General features: G+C 42.0%; 1 protein-coding gene across 1 annotated transcript; it reads right to left on the bottom strand.

Annotated features, from left to right (window-relative positions):
• Positions 1–1,390: 1,390 nt before the first annotated feature.
• On the bottom strand, positions 1,391–19,758 carry LOC130477010 (carnitine O-palmitoyltransferase 2, mitochondrial-like). Its single transcript, XM_056849007.1, has 5 exons — positions 19,580–19,758; positions 16,223–16,303; positions 13,385–13,491; positions 6,357–7,655; positions 1,391–1,725 (listed from the first exon to the last, which is right to left on the bottom strand). The coding sequence occupies exons 1-5, from the start codon at positions 19,756–19,758 to the stop codon at positions 1,391–1,393; spliced, it is 2,001 nt and encodes a 666-aa protein (XP_056704985.1).
• Positions 19,759–19,797: the final 39 nt, after the last annotated feature.

The raw sequence follows: 19,797 nt of genomic DNA, 5'->3' as shown, positions 1-19,797 counted from the left end.
CTTTGTAAATTAACAAAAAAGGGGGAAATACCCTTCCTCCTCAAGTCTTAGTGGTAGAGAATCTGCTTGGCATGAAGAAGGTCCCAGGTTCAATCCCCGGCATTTCCAGTTAAAGGGACTAGGCAAGTAGGTGTTGCGAAAGACCTCTTCCTGAGACCCTGGAAAGCTGCTGCCAGACTGAGTAGACAATACTGACTTTGATGGACCAAAGGTCTGATTTAGTATAAGGCAGCTTCATGTGTTCAAGTAGCATGGTGAAGACTGAGCATGATCCAGGAAGTACGAAATATTGAGTGTCATTTAAAGAAATGAGAGAGCTGGGGAAACTGACTCCAAACCACTGCTCTTAACCACTACACCACGCTGAGATAGTGAAGGAATCAAGCATGGAGGAACTGGATTGACCTTTGGTATTTATAGGTCATTTATGCATAGGTACTTGGACTCACATTTGCCCCGTCTGACTCAGTTGTTCCTTGGAGTTCTGCATGAGTTTTCCGTCCGTTAGAAATGACCTTGCTGCCAGCCCTCGCAATGTCCGGGTCTTCCCATTCCTCTGTTAACCCGACTCTTCCCTCTCCCCTGATCTCAGCCCGTCTGAAATCTCCATGCAGAAAGCAAAGCATGGGCCACAGAAGCTTGCTTTCTCTCACAGCCAATCACAAAGCAGTGTGTAAAAAGGCAGGGATTCAAATGCATCTTGCTTTCTCAGAGCCCTTTCTGAGCAAAAGAAAGGCTTTTTAAAACCGAGCCTTGGATTCCCCCCCCCTTTCGTTCAGGTTGCTCCTTTTTTTTTTTTGTTTGTTCTTACAATGCTTTTTTATGCGGCAATTGGGTTTTCTCAGTGAGCACTGCGAAGTAAGCCAATTAAAAAGCAGCATTTAAAGGGGCAGGACTTGATTTGAGCTTGGAGACTGCTGGTTCAGAGATTCTCAACTGGAAAGTGTGGGTCCAGCAAGCAACAAACCTCAGGTAAAACTCCCATGCATAAATTACCATATAGTACTTTCCCAAAATGTCCAAACAGTTCAAAGCACACGTATGCATTAGAACCCTGCAGAGTTTGGGATCCACCTTAAAGTTAGTGAGCAACTCTTCAGTACAAGGTAATTTCCCAAAGTATGGCAAAACCCCCAGAGATTAAATTCAACAGAAAAATCTTAGTATTTTCTTTAATACTTAATATAAAATTAAGAATAGTCATATACACCAAAAACAAGAGACTACCGTCTTTGCACTTTGTAACTGGTATCCATTAACTTTTTGTCTAGAGTTTTTTGCTTTTTATAACTTTGTAGTTCTAGTTAATTTTTATGTTCATTTCATTGTATCTTATTTAGATATTTTGGTTGATTTTGCATCATTATTTTTTCAGTCCACAATAACATTTTTAATACTCTGTAAGCGCCCTTCCTTCTAAGACATCAAATATATCATTCAAACTACATTCAAGGTATCCTAGAAATTCCTCTAAGTCTTCCTCTAAATAACTAGTTGTATTACTTCCCATCCAATCATCAAAAACATTATATCCAACTCCAAAGCCTTCAGGGACCACTGGCCCAAACCCACCATAATTAACAGCCGGACTGCCTAACGTACTAGTTGAAATGATAATGTGGTTTATATTTCTGTAGGCTGGATCATTATAAAAACTAGGCATACTTCCACCTTTGACCTGGATAAGGTACTTCAAGGCAAATAAATGGCGATCAAATCCTTGGCCTAGGGAAAAAAAAAGAGAAGGCAAATTCAGTGAGTACGGAAAGTAGGTTATTTATAAAAATAAACTCTCATGCTAAGCTTTTTATAAATGAATACCACCACCTCTGGCATGATCCAGTGAAGGTTAAGCACTTTGAAAACCCAGAGATTTCCAAGTGAGAGTTATGGAGACACTTAACATTAGCCTATTGAAATCCATGAGATTTCAAAGGGCTTAATGTTAATTGTATTGTGCCTCTTTGACTTGCTATGTCATTTTACTTAGTTTTTGATGCCCCCCAAACTAGCCATGAAACGGAACTATAATTAAAAATGGTTATGCTTGATGTAGCTTTTATCTAATACCTTGCTTTTTTCAAGCTTTGTTTTTCTTTGTTTAGTTTATCCTAAACACATTTTATTCTTGCTCTTTCCATGCAACACTCTTGTTATCCCTGAAACTGAATGTGTTCAATCTCCAAGATGATTCTTAAAAATGAATAAGATTTCCTAGGACCCAAACAACTATCACAGTGAAAGGATTTTGTAGGGGGGGGGGGAATACAGAGGGATCTTTATGGTATGGGATCCCCTCCCCCACTCACACTTCAAAACTTCATAGAAATCTATTGTTCAGAACTTAATTGTGAGCAGAGCTCCAGTGACAAACAGATCTTTCCCACCACCACCTTCCGGCAGGAGCTCCCTGCAAGGGATCCTTGGGAATGGTGCTGGATGCGGTACCAGGTCCTACGACTCAAAAAAGGAAATGTATGGAACTCTCCTGCATGAGTGGAAGTGCTTCATGGGTCAAAGGGCTCAGATCCAGGCCTAAGCCAACAGGGAACTAGTTATATTAAGACATTAGGACACAGAACTGAACAAAGTACAGCTCAACAGGGAAAGGAATTTTAAATATCAGCATTACATTTTGAAGGAAATGCTATCTAGCCAACACTTGCATCTAGATTATTGTTTCCACAGTGCGATCCCCCCCCCCCAAATTAGCCACTCAAAATACCCCCTGAAACGGAACAGGATTTTGGGCGTGGAGTGGGATTTCAAGTTGCAGAGCACAGGGGGCGGGGATTGCTAGGGCCTGCGGAAACATTAGTCTGTATCCAGTCCCTGAGCCTCTTAGAATAAAAGCAAGCATTCAGAATGCAGACTGTAACAAATAGGTTTTGAAGGTGGAATTGTTACAGTAAGTTCCTCCAGGACACACTATTATTGAAACATATGTTGCCTTTGGAACAACCACATCCACAACCCAGCTATGTCTACAAATCTAAAACCATTTGTTTTCCATAGAACCTGGGAAGGCAGAGAACAAATGCAAAACATATTTGAATGGAAGATGTGATGTCCCTTTTTAGCCCCCCCCCTTTCCAGAGTTTTAGAAGGCTTCTATGGCACATACATGTGGCCTTCTACCTTAGAACTTCTGGAAAGAACATAATAATTTCCTATTTTTCCAAAATCAGACTTCAACTCACAAAGAAAGTTTAATGTCATCATTTCAAGGTGTTTTGTATCTCATAGCCCTTCATTTAGGCTTCTATTCCTTCATTTTCAAGGCAGTTTAATATCACTAACAGTGTAGAGAAAGGACATGGGCAGCCCAATCCTGAAGGGTGGGGGGCAGATCTGCGGTGGCCAGGAACAGCCCACCTCCTTAGAGATTTTCTGGCCACCGCGGAGACAGAAAAAGGCAATAATTTTTTTTAAATCAAAAAGGGGGGATCATAGAGTTGGAAGGGACCACCAGGGTCATCTTGTCCAACTCCCTGCACAATGCAGGAAATTCCAAACTACCTCCCCCCAAAAACCCCCAGTGACCCTACTCCATGCCCAGAAGATGGCCAAGATGGCCTCCATCTCATCATCTGCCTAAAGTCAGAATCAGCATTGCTGAAAGATGGCCATCTAGCCTCTTCTTTAAAACCTCCAGGGAAGGAACGCTTACCACCTCCTGAGGAAGCCTGTTCCACTGAGGAACCACTCTGTTAGAAAATTCTTCCTAATGCCCCATTGCCTACAATGGGGCTGCACCATTGAAAAAGGTGGCACAGCACCACCACTGCTCAAGGGGGTGTTCCTGGGGCAATAGGGCTGTGGAAGCTGCCTAAAGGCAGCTCCATCCCTGGGAACGCCCCTCCCACACCGGTCCGGGCTTTCCCTTCTGGCTCCAGCACTGGCGTAGGTGCCACCTTATTCCGTGATAAGATGGCACCTACGCCAGTGCAGGGTCACGCCATCTCCAAAGGAGCTTTGCCCCTCCCCAGGTATGGGCTCATAGTCTGGTAATTAAATTATTTTATTTATTTCAAAAACCACAGAAAACAGGAAAGGAAAAAAACAAACTCAAAGTCCATCAACAAATAAAAAAAGAAAAAAGTATATAAGTAGACATAAAAGCAGTGGTGGCAGAATTTAAAATTATTCTTTATGCGGATTATCTTTTATTGTTTATTTTGGAATCTCAGTCTTCTGTTCCTGTGTTAATGAATATGATTAATACCTTTGGAGACTTATCTGGCTATTTCACTAACTGCACAAAATCTGAGTGGATGCTACTGGGAGAAAATATATCATGGAGTGTATTTCCTTACACACATTTTTGGTGGTGTCCAGATGTCATTAATTATCTTGGAATACTGATACTTAGAAATATTACACATATGATTATGCTAAATTGTAACAAGCTAACTGCTGATATATCTTTGAATTTGGATTGATAGGCAATCTTAAACTTGTTTTTATGGGGCAAAGTAAATACACTCAAAATAAATATTATACTGAGGATTATTTATATTTTACATACAATTCCTTTTCATATACCTTGTTGAAAATTAATATTTTATTTTGGAAATTTATGTGGTGTTCCATACCATCTTGGATTTCTTTAAAGAGGCTGCAACTCCCTTTCAGTGAAGGATTTGGTTTCCCTGACCTCAGTTTATATCGTCAGGCATATCTGTAAACTTGTACTAATTATTGGGATCACTCCGTGCAATTGGACTATCCATCCTAGGCTCTTGGGGAGCTTCCTGTCTGGTGCGCCTCTGTAAGTGGAATACATTGTGTGTGTGTAAAGTGCCGTCAAGTCGCAGCCGACTTATGGTGACCCCTTTTTGGGGGTTTCATGGCAAGAGACTAACAGAGGTGGTTTGCCAGTGCCTTCCTCTGCACAGCAATCCTGGTATTCCTTGGTGGTCTCCCATCCAAATACTAACCAGGGTTGACCCTGCTTAGCTTCTGAGATCTGACGAGATCAGGCTAGCCTGGGCCATCCAGGTCAGGGCAAGTGGAATACATTAGGATCTACTTATACTAGATTGGATCCTGTTCCTCCAGCAGTGAGGGAACTATGGCACAAAAGTCATGACAATATCAATTTGATCCAGTTTCAGATGCTGAATTAACATTATGGACCAATCCAGACCTAAAAATTGGGAAGAAATCTTTTTTTACGGAGGGCTCGGACCAATAGGGGGATTTTTACATTGCACCAATTGATAGACTATGATGATGAGTTTTTGTCGTTTTCTCAGCTGAGGTCTAGATATGGCCCATCAACTTCTGTTGAATGCCAACGTTTACAGTTGCAACATCTGTTAATATTTAAATATGGCCCTGCAGTATTAAGGTCTCAGAGTCTCCTTCACTCCTGGAAACTCTAATTGAGCTGATGCAGAAAAAACAACACTTATTTATAAATATTTGATGTTGATTAATAAATATGATATGAAGAGTCTCAGGAAGGGATGGAATAAGGAAGCTAGATCACCCTATTTCACCAAAGCAATGGGATAGGGCCTTAAAGCCTACACCTGCCCTCTCTATGGATCTTACGTTGTGACTTATTCAAGAAAATATTACGTTTGGAATATACTGGACAACACAGTAAGTTTTTAGTTTTGAGAGCCAGCATGGTATAGTGGTTGAAGTGTTGGACTAGGATCTGGGAAACCCAAGTTCGAATCCCCTCTCTGCCATGGAAGCTTGCTGGGTGACCTTGGACCAGTCACACACACACTCAGTCTAACATACCTCACAGGGTTGTTGTGAAGATAAAATGGAAGACAGAGAACAATGTAAGCCATTTTGGGTCCCCACTGGGGGAAAAGGTGGGATATAAATAAAATAAATATAATATTTATATAACTATAAATAAAATAAATATTGGAGAGATAAATGCCCACCTCCTGTAAATCAATGGATAGAGGACCTTACAATTTTTTCAATATTTGAACACTTGACATATAGAGGGAAACTGTGCATGGACTTATTTTTAGATATTTGGAAATCTTTTATAGAAGCGTATGTGTAGATCTGTAATTAAATTATAACAGTTGTTATATGAACTCTATATTCCTCAAGAAGGTCTTCAACAAAACTAGGACAAACCAGTGTAGATATTACTCATTTCTAGGAGAAAACAAATGAAAAGACATTTTAAGAAAACCCACCTTTTTCATATATTCTGTAAGACGTGTCAAATAGAAACATTTTTAAAAGTATTTACATATTTAAAATCATATCTTGATTTACAGTAAAATATATTTATTGTGATAAAAATCCTAGAGAGGTTTTCTCACAAGACCTGAGTAGAATACTGTATATATGACAAAATGTTGAAAAGGCCTAACCTAGTGTAGCTTCCAGCTGCAAGCGTCTATGGTACTTTGAACATTCATCAATCATGTTTCTCATTTCTTCAACGCTATACTTTCCTCGTTCGTCAATAAATGCACTTGCACACTTTTTTGTGTAGATTGATGTTGGCCGAATTGTTTCGGTGCGACCATGCTTAAAAGCAGCAGTGCTGCATGCTTCATATGAAGGAACAAACTTTCCATACTGGCGATAGGCAGACATCTGACAGGCAAGCTGAAACACAGCATCTGGGCTCATTTTCTGACTCACTACAAACCGTTTTCCAAATTTATTGTACTTGTACGCTCTAAAAACTAATTTTTTCCTTTTTTCCTCAAATTTTGTACGTGCAGCACTTATAGCAGATGTTATTGTGTGGCCCAATGTAAATTCCAGTTTGTCGCATGATGTAACAAACAAAGCTGGACTGGACTCTGGTACAACAGCAGGATGCTCTGTACTGTCTCTGTAGACTTCGTTAATAAAACGTAGAACTGCAACTCCATCTCCCCAAGAATGTTCAAAATTTACTCCCGCAGTGCCATCACTTGTGATAATCAGACTGAAAGATTTGTCAAACCAGCGATTGAAACCATATCCGTGAAGCATACAATGGGAGAGTTCGATTTCGTCTTGTGGGGAAGCATCATCTAAACAAAGACAAAACACTGCACTGTCAATTTTCTTGAGGTTTTCTTCATTACCTTTTTGGACAAGTAACTGCCTTACTGTCGCCCAAGTATTTCTGTCCTCAGTTGTCAGGTAAGAAAGTTCAAATGCAGGCAACCGATCAGCATCAAATATTATTTGTGATAAATGAGCCTGGATTTCCGTTGGGTGTAGAATATTACCAAAAGCATCCAATACTTCAAAAACATAAAAATGGCCATTTCTCATCACCAACAAATGTCTTGCAAATTCACTTGTGAACAGCATATCTTTGTTTAAATTAGGAATTCTGGTACTGTTGAAGAGTGACCTATATTGGGACATGTCTAAAGGATAAGCATTCACCATATATGCTCCATACCAAGACACAGAAGTTGGAAGAATACGGAGAAAATGTCTGAAAATTTTATTCTGACCCCATTTAGGGTTGACATAAAATATATCTGGCCGTAAAAAGTCATTCTTCAGAGAATTAAGAAACTTTAATGATGATACAACCAGGTTTGTTGCTCTTACTATTTGACGGTTGTATTCTGGTTTTGGATCAGGATTTAAGGCAATAAAAGGATTGTAGTTTAAGGCAATTGGATCTCTGGCAGAAAGATACATATCATACCAGGGCCCTAAAAAAAAATAAAAACATAATTCAGTTATTAAATACATTGCATATAGTATGTTATATTCCATGCATAAATGGTCACAAAATGGAAACAAGTCCGGAAATATATTATCTAGATATATTGCTTATCAAGGATCAGATACAGTTCTATCTCCAGTTCAAAGGTAGATGGGTCATATGAATATAATCAGACACTATTGTTTGTTTTGAGATAATCATTTAAAATTATATTTTATACTTTCTGTGAGATAGGATGCAGAGAATGGTGGAGACAGGGAATCTCTTCCCTGGCAGCTGACATATCGGGTGCTCCAGGGATCTGTTCTCCCTTCTATGCTAGTATTTATGTTAGGAGAGATTGTCTGTAACTTTGGGGATATCAAGATACCAAAGACACCAACTATATACGTATCTTTTTCTAAGCCTCCAAGTGCTGCTGTCTTAGTTCTTGGTCACTGTCTCGAGGCCATAGCCAAATGGCTAAGGATGAATGAGCTGGAGTGAAATCCAGATAAGAAATCCAGATAAGATGTTGGTTGGAAAAGTTAGTCTTGGGAGGAACTCTATTGCCTGCGTAAGATGGGGTGTCACTGAAACTGTCAGATTCACTAACTTGGGAATACTCCTGATCCTGATCCTATCCATGGAGCAGCAGGTTGGTGCTGTATCTAAGAGTACCTTCTTCACCTACATCTGGTCAGGAAAATTTGACCAGCTTTTGGACACAGCTGATGTGGCCACACTGATCCATGCTGCTGTAGCCTCAAAATTGCACTAATGTAATGCTACAAGGGGCTGCAACTGAAGATGACTTGGAAGCTGTAGTTGGTCCAGAGTACAGCAACCCATCTATTAATGTACGTTAAGTGACTACCCATATGACAGTAGAATTACAATAGGTGCACTGGCTGTGGCTCAGTGGTAGAGCATCTGCTTTGCATGCAGAAGGTCCCAGGTTCAATCCCCGGCATCTCCAGTTAAAGAGACTAGGCTAGCAGTTGATGCGAAAGACCTCTGCCTGAGACCCTGGAGAGCTGCTGCCAGTCTGAGTAGACAATACTGACTTTGATGGACCATACTGACTTTGATGGACCTCGATGGTCTGATTCAGTATAAGGCAGCTTCATGTGTTCATGTTTGCTGCAGAATATGAATCAAGGTGCTGCTTTTGACCTATAAAAGCTCTTTATGGTCTGGTTCCCTCATACCTGAAGGACTGCTTCTTCCTATAAATGAGCCTGAACAGATGTTAAGATCCTCACAACAGAGTTTGCCCTCTTTTTCCTCCTCAAAGGAAAGATTTGTGACTGCCAGGGCAAGAATGTTTTCTATGGTGGTCTTGTGCGTGAGGAATTGGCTGTCAGCTGAAGTAAGGGCTGCCTCTTCTCTCGTCCAATGTAGGCAGCAGTGTAAGGCTGAATGGTTCCTGACTTGGTTTTAATCATGCTTAATTGAGTTAAGCATGATTGAAACCAAAAGACAAAGCAGGGGGTTGTGTTAATCTGGCCTGAATGAGGAGAAGCCCCACTTTTTAGACAGTTACAACCAGTGATGTTTGGTAGCATATGTCCTGGTAAGCTATTCCTCGTGGGTTTGCAGTAGGTCCCAGCAGCAACCGTGGAGGAACACCAGATGGTTGAGGGAAGTTTTTAACATGGCTTATCAGGATCCCCATACATCATTGGGCTGTTTCATGGATTGTTTTAGTATACTGCAAGCCACTAGGAAATTAAAAACAAACAAACAAAACACTAAGTATAATACTCTTTGGAGTTAAATACCCTGTTGTTCAGATAGCTAATATGAAATCTTATCATACTTTAAATAAAACATGTAATACAGTTATCACCTGCCATGTATTTTCTTTGCATCTCACCCTCCCTCCAAGCTCAAAATAACTATAGCAAGTTTCCATGCAATCTCCCATCCATGTACTAGACCTGCTTAGCTTCCAAGCAGGTGTACAATAAATTATTTAATTTGCCTTTTTAAAATAACAGTCCTAAAATTTTAGGATTCACCTCAGTCCTAAAAATTTATGGATTCACCTCAAGAACCTCGACCAGGCACTTTCTACCTCCTGCCTAAGATACATAAACCTGGCAACCCTGGACGCCCCATTGTTTCGAGCATTGGGACCATCACCATAGGAGTATCAGGATATATGGACTCCCTTCTGAGACCATATGTCATTAATACTCCAGCTATGTCCGAGACACCACAGACTTCCTAAGGAAACTACAGTCCATCAACCGTCTCCCAGAAAACAGCATTCTAGTCACCATGGATGTGGAGTCTCTATACACCAACATCCCCCATGACGATGGGCTACAAGCCATTAGAAATACCATCCGAGATAAAAACACAGCAGATCTGGCTACACAACTCTGCAGGTTTGTTCTCACTCACAACTACTTCTGGTTTGGTAAGGACTTATACCTTCAAATCAATGGCACTGCCATGGGCACTCGCATGACTCCACAATATGCCAACATTTTCATGGCAGATCTAGAACAACATTTTCTGAACTCATACCCACTGGCACCTCTCCTTTACTTGAGATTCATTGATGACATTTTCTTTGTCTGGACTCATGGCAAAGAAGCCCTTGAAAGATTTCACCAGGCGTTCAACGACTTCCACCCCACCATCAATCTAACTATGAATTACTCCGAACAAGAAATCAACTTCCTAGACACCACAGTACGGATCCACGGGGGACACACAAGCACCACATTGTACCGGAAACCGACGGATCGGCAAGCATATCTACATGCGTCCAGCCACCACCCCAACCATATCAGACAATCCATTGTCTATAGCCAAGCCCTACGCTATAGTCGCATCTGCTCCAAACCTTCAGACAGAGATACACACTTGAGAGACCTACAGCAAACATTTTTGCAACTACAATGTCCTGCTGATATGGTGAGAAAGATGATTGAGAAGGGCAGAATGATACCCAGGCACAACTTACTACAAGATAAGCCCAGAGAGAATGACAACAGAACACCTCTGGTTGTCACTTATAGCTCCCAACTAAAACCAGTCCAACGTATTATTAAGGACCTACAACCAATGCTGGATTGTGACACTTCCCTCGATGAAGCACTGGGGGGGGGGGGCGTCCCTTTCTTGCTTACAGACAGCAGGCTAACCTAAAACAACTTCTCACCCATTATGATAAACTACTTAACAGGAACAGGAACTCTGGCACTAAGGCCTGCAACAAACCAAGGTGCCAACTTTGCCCTCATATAGATTCTAGGAACATCATCTCTGGACCCACCAATGTCAGCCATACTATCTCAGGTTCATCTTCTAATGTGATTTATGCCATCACATGCCAGCAATGCCCTTCCACAATCTACATTGGACAAACAGGTCAGTCTCTTAGACAAAGATTAAATGGACATAAGTCTGACATCAGAAACCACAATATTCAAAAACCAGTGGGAGAACATTTCAACCTTCCAGGACATTCTGTTGCAGATTTAAGAGTAGCAGTTCTCTTACAAAGAAATTTCAAAGGGAGATTGGAAAGAGAAACTGCTGAATTACAGTTGATATTCAAACTAAAGACAATGCAAAATATTGTCGAAGGCTTTCACGGTCAGAGTTCATTGGTTCTTGTAGGTTATCCGGGCTGTGTAACCGTGGTCTTGGAATTTTCTTTCCTGACGTTTCGCCAGCAACTGTGGCAGGCATCTTCAGAGTAGTAACACTGAAGTAACACTGTCCTTCAGTGTTACTACTCTGAAGATGCCTGCCACAGTTGCTGGCGAAACGTCAGGAAAGAAAATTCCAAGACCACGGTTACACAGCCCGGATAACCTACAAGAACCAATAAAGACAATGCATTTACCTGGGCTGAATAAAAGCCTTGCATTCATGGCTCATTACCAATGCTGATTTCTCCACACCCATCTCTCCCCTGGACATCACAGACTCTTCTGCATACCACACCTAATCCCATCACGCCTGCTATTCACATTTACATACTGTTAACATTTACATACTAATGCTTGTCTGAATTCACTCTCCTCTACTTAAAGACGGATGGATTCACATTCTAGCTGTATCTGAAGAAGTGAGCTGTGGCTCACGAAAGCTCATATCCTGCCAGAAAATATTTTTGTTAGTCTTTAAGGTGCTACTGGACTCTTGCTCTTTTCTACTAAAAATTTAGACCTTCACTTTCTTTTCCAGACTGGCAACACAAAATTCCTATTACCGGTAGAGCCCCGTGGCACAGAGTGTTAAGCTGCAGTACTGCAGTCAAAAGCTCTGCTCACGACTTGAGTTCGATCCCAACAGAAGTTGGTTTCAGGTAGCCGGCTCAAGGTTGACTCAGCCTTCCATCCTTCTGAGGAGGGAAAATGAGGACCCAGCTTGCTGGGGGTAAAGGGAAGATGACTGGGCAAGGCACTGGCAAACCACCCCGCAAACAAAGTTTGCCTTGGAAACGTCGGGATGTGATGTCACCCCATGGGTCAGGAATGACCCGGTGCTTGCACAGGGGACCTTTACTTTACCTTATTATTATACAGAAGATTGCTATCTGCTTCCAATCTAGGACAAAATGAGATAATCTGTGCAATTCTGAAGGGGGAGCTGAATGCTTTTAGGAGCCGGCGTGACCCCTATGCCGATGTTCGTGCCACTTGTCCCGTGCAAAGTGGCACAGATGCCAGCATAGGGCCACTTACGCCGGCTCCCCTGGACTGTGGAAGCAGCACTGCCCTTGGACACCAGCATGGCCGCCTGCTGGCGTTCTGCCGGCACACGTCCCCGCGCCAGCATCCCGGGAGGCATTCCCGAAGGATTCTGGGGATGGAGCTGCCGTTAGGCAGCTTCCTAACCCCATTTGTGCTGGGACCACCCCCAAATTCAATGGCACTGCTACGCCACCATTTTTGATGGCCTCACTTTTTGCAATGGGGCCTTTCCCCCCTCTTCCTTTAATTTTATTTTTAAAAGAGGTTTGTGTGTGTGTGTGTGTGTGTGTGTCTGTGGCGGCCGGGAAGCCTCTGAGGAGGCGGCGTGGCTCCGCTGTTCCTGGCTGCTGTGGATCTACCCCCTCTTCAGGATTGTGCTCAATTAAGTATAAGCAGAACTATAAAAAGGTAAGTCTACCTAACAGAGAAGCATAGAGATATTCACACCACATTTCATTCATTTGCAGGCTTGTTATTTTCTACTTGCATAAAATCTTGCCTGCCATTTGCTTAACTTTATAGTGTAAGAATTCCATTATGGGTCTAGATTGTGATTGGAGGACATTGTGCAAAACTCCTTCTGGTGGAGCATTCAGCTACAATCCCAGACTAAGTTAGAATCCTTACATAATCACTTGTGTATGTGCTGTTAAGTCACAGCTGACTTATGGCAACCTCGTAGGGTTTTCAAGGCAAGAAACGTTTGGAGGTGGTTTGCCATTGCCTGCCTCCATGTGTGCTGAGTTCTGAGAGAACTGTGACTGGCCCAAGGTCACCCAGCAGGCTTCATGTGGAGGAGTGGGGAATCCAACCTGGTTCTCCAGATCAGGGTCCGCTGCTCTCATGCTCACATAACCACTTAACCTACTATAAAATATGATATGGCAGGAAAACAAACAACCCAGCAATCACAGGCAACCTGGTTGTTAAAAAAGTGGCCCCTGGACTGAATAAACACCAATAAAAAAGAGAAAGCACCCTAACATTTTTTAAGATTGCAAGAAAATACACAAACCTGATATATAACTTGTATGCTTACTATTCCTATCGTGTTCAAGAAGATCACGGTGTAAATCCCTGCCCACTCCATTTTCAAATTCTCTGGCAAGTTCTGCAGTATGTCTGTAAGTTTAAAATGTGTTAATCGTTACATCACCTGACTGTAATAGTATGTTTTAATCAGAGTACTTTTAATTATAATATTTAAACATTATTCTATTTTCATGTGTGCGGCAGATTTTAATTAGAGTACTTTTAATTGTAATATTTAAACTATTCCATTTTCATATGTGCAGCAGATAATATTTAGCAATGTCACTTCATGCAAACACAGAAATTAATATAGGTTGTACACAGTTTCAGGTGAGTAGCAGTGTTTGTCTGTAATGGTAGAATAAAATTCATGTCCAGTAGCACCTTAAAGATCAACAGAATTTTCCAGGTATAAGCTTTCATTAATCAAAGCTCAGTCGTTAGCTGTACAATCACAGTAATTTTGTGATTTAACACCACCTGAAATTACTGAGTCAAATATGAAACGTTTAGAAAGAAGCATGCATGCTCTAGAAATGAATTTAATAGTAATAACAAATTAATACTCCAAACATAAATGGTAATACTTGTATGCTCTTCTATGCTTGGAAAATTTAAATGTGAATTACTATCAGGAGTCAGCAAGTCTGATCACTAGGTTGCCAGTGGTGGCTGCCTCTATGCCTCTGGTTACTAACCCTGCCTTAGATGCTCAGAACAAACATCCAGTCCTTTGAATAATTCATTAATTGTACAAAACTCAGAGGAAGGATATTTCACTGTGCCAAGCACAAGAGGACAGACCCACTCTTCCCATGAGTCCTCTAACATGGGCAGAAAACTCAGGAGTGAGATTAGTCTCTCATATTACACTGGGCTTTGGAGAAGCAAAAGCAACAATAAAGACTTCACTTGCTTACGTTATTTCTGAAATTAGCTCAGTTAGGCAAGTCCCTCCTCCCCGCCTGCCCAAGTTCTGGAGCAGAAATCTCCAGACCTGAGAAGCAAGAAGTCTTGATTGTCTGGTTTAACATACTTAAATCTTGCTAGCAAAAAAAGGAACTTTGACAGAATGTATATTCTGACATAAAAGATTTGGTTCAAGATGCACGTCTTTAAAATGTTTATTGAAAGAATGTACCAGTATATATAAAACAGAAATAACAGCATTGCAGCCCAATATTTTCTGTCCCCAAAAGTTTCCTCCTCAAGCTTTTTACAGCCTCTTTTTTTTAAAAAAACAAAGTATACTCTTATCTCTCAATCCCATAGCAGCCAATTTGGCATTGATTCTCAGACACAACAGGTCACCTGTTTGCTCTCTGCACAAACAGTAATGAATGCAAACAACTCAGACACTAGTGTAACTCAAGTGTTCCATAATTCAAATACCAGTGTTTTTCCTTATCTTCAAGGCTAAAGAAGCTATCACAGCGAGCATTTGTATCAAAGGTCACCAGACAGACAGCTATCCATCTCACGTTGGGGGTTACCGCACTTGTATTCCCAGCAATGTATTAAGAGTTTGAAAACGTTATAAAAAATACTGTTCGCACTTTCTTTGGCCCCTTTAGCTGTGAAGACATCTTCCTACCATTTATAAGCTGTGGTATCCAAAAACCCTTTTAAAGCGATGTTTTTTATAACATTTTCAAACTCTTAATACATCGCTGAGAATACAAAGTGCGGTAACCCCGTTTGTACAGTGTTCAAGGGAAGTATTTTCTTATCACTTTGTCCTGGGGTTTAGAGGAACCATCTTTTAGAGATGTACTATAGAATCCCAAATGTGCTTATTCAGAAGTAAATCTGACTAAATTAAATAGAATTCGCTCTCAAATAATTGTGCATTGGATTGCAACTATAAGCACTTGTCAGTTGGGTATGTACGCAATTAAGTCACCGTGTTCATGGAAGAGGTGGGTTTTGAGAAAGGATTTAAAGGAAAAGTGACAGAGACAGTAGCATACAAGTTTTCCATTAGAATGTTCAGAGGATGGGGTAGTAAGAGAGGTTTACTGTGGGGATTAACGCATGGGCAGAATGTTCCTGGTTCGCTCCTCTGTTATCTCACAATATTTTAATCCCACAATATTTAAGTCTGGATAATCAAATGCATGACGCCAGCCTATCCCACATTAAGTCTGAAACAAGTAGCTGCTGGAGGCTCCCCGTGCGTTTGAACCAACCATATAATGTGGGATAGTTCGCAATGCGGGATAGCAGGGGAGTGACATCGCCCAAGGATTGGCTGAGGGGTTATCCAATCAAAGGGTGATTCTCCCCCTTTTTTTTTCTTGGAACACCAGCGTTCCGGTATACCATCGTCTCAACCCTCGCACGGCCAATACGGCGACGGAATGAGGACTGACAGGAAATGGCGGGAAAAGCAGCAATGGCGGGAAATGGCGGGAAAAGCAGGAAAGGGGGCGGGACGGAGGAGACCGGTAAGGAGCATTAGTAGCGAGCTAGTCGAGTCATTACACGCACGTCAACGTTCCGGTAATGTGGCGAAAAAAAAAAAAAAAGCGGATTAGCACAGAAAAGATCGCTAGAAACCAGGGATTGCTTAACCCGGGTTTTTTTTGCCTTAATTCACGACTAAGGTGGGTTCAATGCGCAGCCCTTGGACGGTCGTGCGTGTGGACCACGGAGATTCGCTACTATTAAGGCACAAAGGCGAGACAAATTGGCTGTGCGTTAAACCCCTATAATCATTCCTGGGAGGGAACCTTTGGGGAACAGAGGGTGGTTGAGTTGGAGGAACAAACTGCCTCAGTCCTTTGTACCAATTATTTTTAAACAATTGCAAATGTCATACCTGTATTGTTCATCATCCAACAGTGGCTTCTGAGCAGCTAAATATCGGTTGATAGTATCCTCCAGTTTTGGAATAGGCAATCTAAAATGGATGATATTAACCAATTTATAACCACCATTACAAACAAACCTGAAAAGTTAACACACACACAAAAATACCAGCCTTTCTGCCCATACATACCTACATTAGTAATTTGTTGTACAGTAATTACCTGGCAAACAAAGGATCAGCTCATTTTCCCAGCCTTGTTGCCTACAGATGATTGATCCCTACTCGCCACAGCTGAGTACTTTGAAAAGCAGGATGGAAGGAAGCTTAATCCTCAAGCAACAATTTCCACATCACATCATTTTTTGGCAGAATACAGAGAAGTGGCTCCAGAACGTTTTCCTTTTGGGACATTATACAGTATAGTAGTAAGCAATGTCTCCATTGTACAGCCAGTTACCACTTCTAGTTTGCTTTCTGTAAACTAAAAAACACCCTGGAGAAAAACAGCTCCAGGAATCTATGCATTTTGCCACTGGGGTAGTTTTTCACCTCAGCCCATGGAACATATGGGTAGAAAGAACACTCCAGGAGTTCATTACGAAAACTGTGATCCAAGGAACCATTTTGAAGTGCTCTGGAGAGATACAGCCCTTCGTGACAAACTGAAGACCCATCCTGACAACCAGAAGAAAATCTCGCCACATAGATATATTTGTGAGGTAGGAAAAACATTCAAACTATATTGGAAGTTGGCTTTGAGTAGAAATTACACTCCAAATGCAATAAGTGTAAGTTTTGAGGACAATACTATTTGAGGATTAAATGATCAAAGGATTGACCATGTTCCCTATGGCTGTTAAATCATTTGGGGTTTTTTGGTAGGAATGACACCAAAAGGAGGCCATGATAGAGGTCCATAAATGTGTGGAGAGAATGAGGTCTTTATTATTTTGTAATATTAAAATTTATACCTAAGAACAGATATAGTGCCTGGAAATCTGTGAACAGATTTATTTCATTTTTAAAAAGGAGAAATAACTGATAAAGGGGGATCTTAAATTTGAGTCAAAGCTGTGGAAATAAGTGGTTTAATTCGCTTCCTGTCTCATTTCCCAGATGTCAGCTGCCCCTGTCTGCCAGGAGCTGCTACTGGCTCCAGATACAGTTATCTGTATGCCTCTCTAATAGCAAAAGGTTTGACTGAAGTAAAAAAAAAGTGTAAGGGGCTAGGGTTAAGAAGCCTACTGCTCTCTCTGAGCTTGATATAAATTGGGCCTCCTCACAGCAGCTATTTTTATTTTAAAAATGAGGGAGTTCCATTCATGGATCTTCCAATAATCATGCCTAATATTGTACCTTACAAATGGGAACCTACAAGGATTTGTGGGAGAAAAATCATTTCACCCTCCCTATTTCCTCTTTCCCTTTGCTGAAAGCCCTCATACACTCTCCCCTTCTTCTTTCTTCTCTCCTTAGGGTTGCCAGCTCCAGGTTGGTGGTGGAGCCTTGGGAGGGAGAGATTTGGGGAGGGAAGTGACTTCAGCAGGATATAATGCTATAAATCCACCCTCCAAAGCAGCCATTTTTCTCCAGGAGAATTGATCTCTGTAATCTAGAGATCAGTTGTAAATCTGAGTGATCGCCAGCCCCCGTCTGGAGGTTGGCAACCTTAGTTCCCATGGAGGAAATGGCTTCTTTAGAGGGTGGAGTCTGTGGCATTATACCCTTCTGAGGTCCCTCCCTCCCTAAAATCCCACTGCCCCCTCCCTGGCCACTGAGGGAATCCACTGCTTCAAGCACTCCGCTTATCATTTTGGTTTTTTTTTAAATTCCCCAATCTATTTTTTTTTATTTCAGATTTTTGTTGTTGTTGCAAACCTGGCGCCCTTTTCAGGTTTATAGAAAGATCTGTCTTGCCCATTCACGGCTCCAGTCACCAGATTTAAGTATCTCCAGATTGGCTGACTTGGCTATTAGGATATAGATGGTCCCCTAATGAAGCTGATTTGAAGTAGACATACAAAAGTAAGTACATTTTTACAGGCTACATAACTGCCACGTGACTAAAGGGAAAGACACTCTGGCCCCAGCCACCAGTCAGAGGTTGAAGAGCTCATGTTTGCTCACTGCAGCTCCTCCCAGCAAAACACCAACAAGGACATATACTTTCTCCTCCTTTCCAGAAGAAACAGTTTTCTTGCTGGTGCAGGGGGAAACTTGCCACCAGTTACCAGTCAGAAGAGGAGCCACTTATAATTTCCCAGCAAGAAATTCCACACTTTGGGAGGGAGGGAGTGTACATCTCTTATTTTCTCTTTTAATGTTACTGTTTTAAATATCCATGTGAGAACCATTGTGATGGAATGAGATGTAAATCAAATGAATAAATAGGTGGAATTCACTACCACAAGATTCTGTGATAACCAGACTGCCAGTGAGGGATTCCTTTATATTAATAATTCCCTATAAGCATAAAATTAGCTTAGTATGCAAAAGGCTAGGGGAGGGGCTTCAATGCCATAGAGTCCAATGGCCAAAGCGGCCATTTCCTCCAGGGCAACTGATCTCCATCGGCTGGAGATCAGTTATAATAGCAGATCTCCAGCTGGTACCTGGAGGTTGGCAATCCTACACCCCCCTCGTTTCCATTGATAGTACATTGGATTCTACAAGCTGTACAACGTAGATTCTCTCCCCCGCTTTTTTTTGTTTCCTGTTTGTTTGAGGTGAGCGCTGTTACTGCACTTGTATTCCCAGCGATGTATTGAGTTTGAAAATGTTATAAAAAATACTGTTCGCACTTTCTACGTATTCCCACCGATGTAGTAAGTTTGAAAACGTTATAAAAAATACTGTTCGCACTTTGTAGAAAAGAGCAAGAGTCCAGTAGCACCTTAAAGACGAACAAAAATATTTTCTGGCAGGGTAGGAGCTTCGTGAGACATGGCTCACGAAAGCTCATACCCTGCCAGAAAATATTTTTGTTCGTCTTTAAGGTGCTACTGGACTCTTGCTCTTTTCTACTACTGCAGACAGACCAACACGGCTACCCACTGGGAATTATGTTCGCACTTTGGTTTGGCCCCTTTAGCTGCGAAGACGTCTTCCAACCATTTATAAGCCGTGGCATCAAAAAACCCTTTTAAAGCAATGTTTTTTTGCAGCATTTTCAAACTCTTAATACATCGCTGGGAATACAAAGTGCGGTAACCCACACACACACACACAGAGAGAGAGAGAGAGAGAGAGAGAGAGAGAAGAGCAAATCAACCCCTCGCCTGGCAGAGGGGGCGAGCACTTGGCGGGTAAAAGAGGAGGAGGGGGGAGTTTCCACCCTTCCCTCCAGTTGGAGGAACGAAAGGGGACCTGGGCAAGCTGGCCTGGAAGTGCATGGTAGGGACGGTGCTGCGGTGCACGAAATGGTGGTCGGTGTCCTGCTCCGACACGATGCCCTCCGGTTGCCCCACCGTCCTCCAGTACGTCCGGCGCGCGGCCGCGCCCAGCAAGGCCGCCGAGCGCCATTGGGGCCTCCTCGCTCCGCGCATCGTCGCGCCGCCGGGAGAGAGGCCTGCGAGGGGGCGGGG

Source organism: Euleptes europaea, chromosome 4, assembly GCF_029931775.1.
Source record: "Euleptes europaea isolate rEulEur1 chromosome 4, rEulEur1.hap1, whole genome shotgun sequence".
Classification (NCBI taxonomy): domain Eukaryota; kingdom Metazoa; phylum Chordata; class Lepidosauria; order Squamata; family Sphaerodactylidae; genus Euleptes; species Euleptes europaea.
The sequence above is the reverse complement of the archived record's forward strand: the minus strand, read 5'-3'. Positions and strand labels throughout refer to the sequence as shown.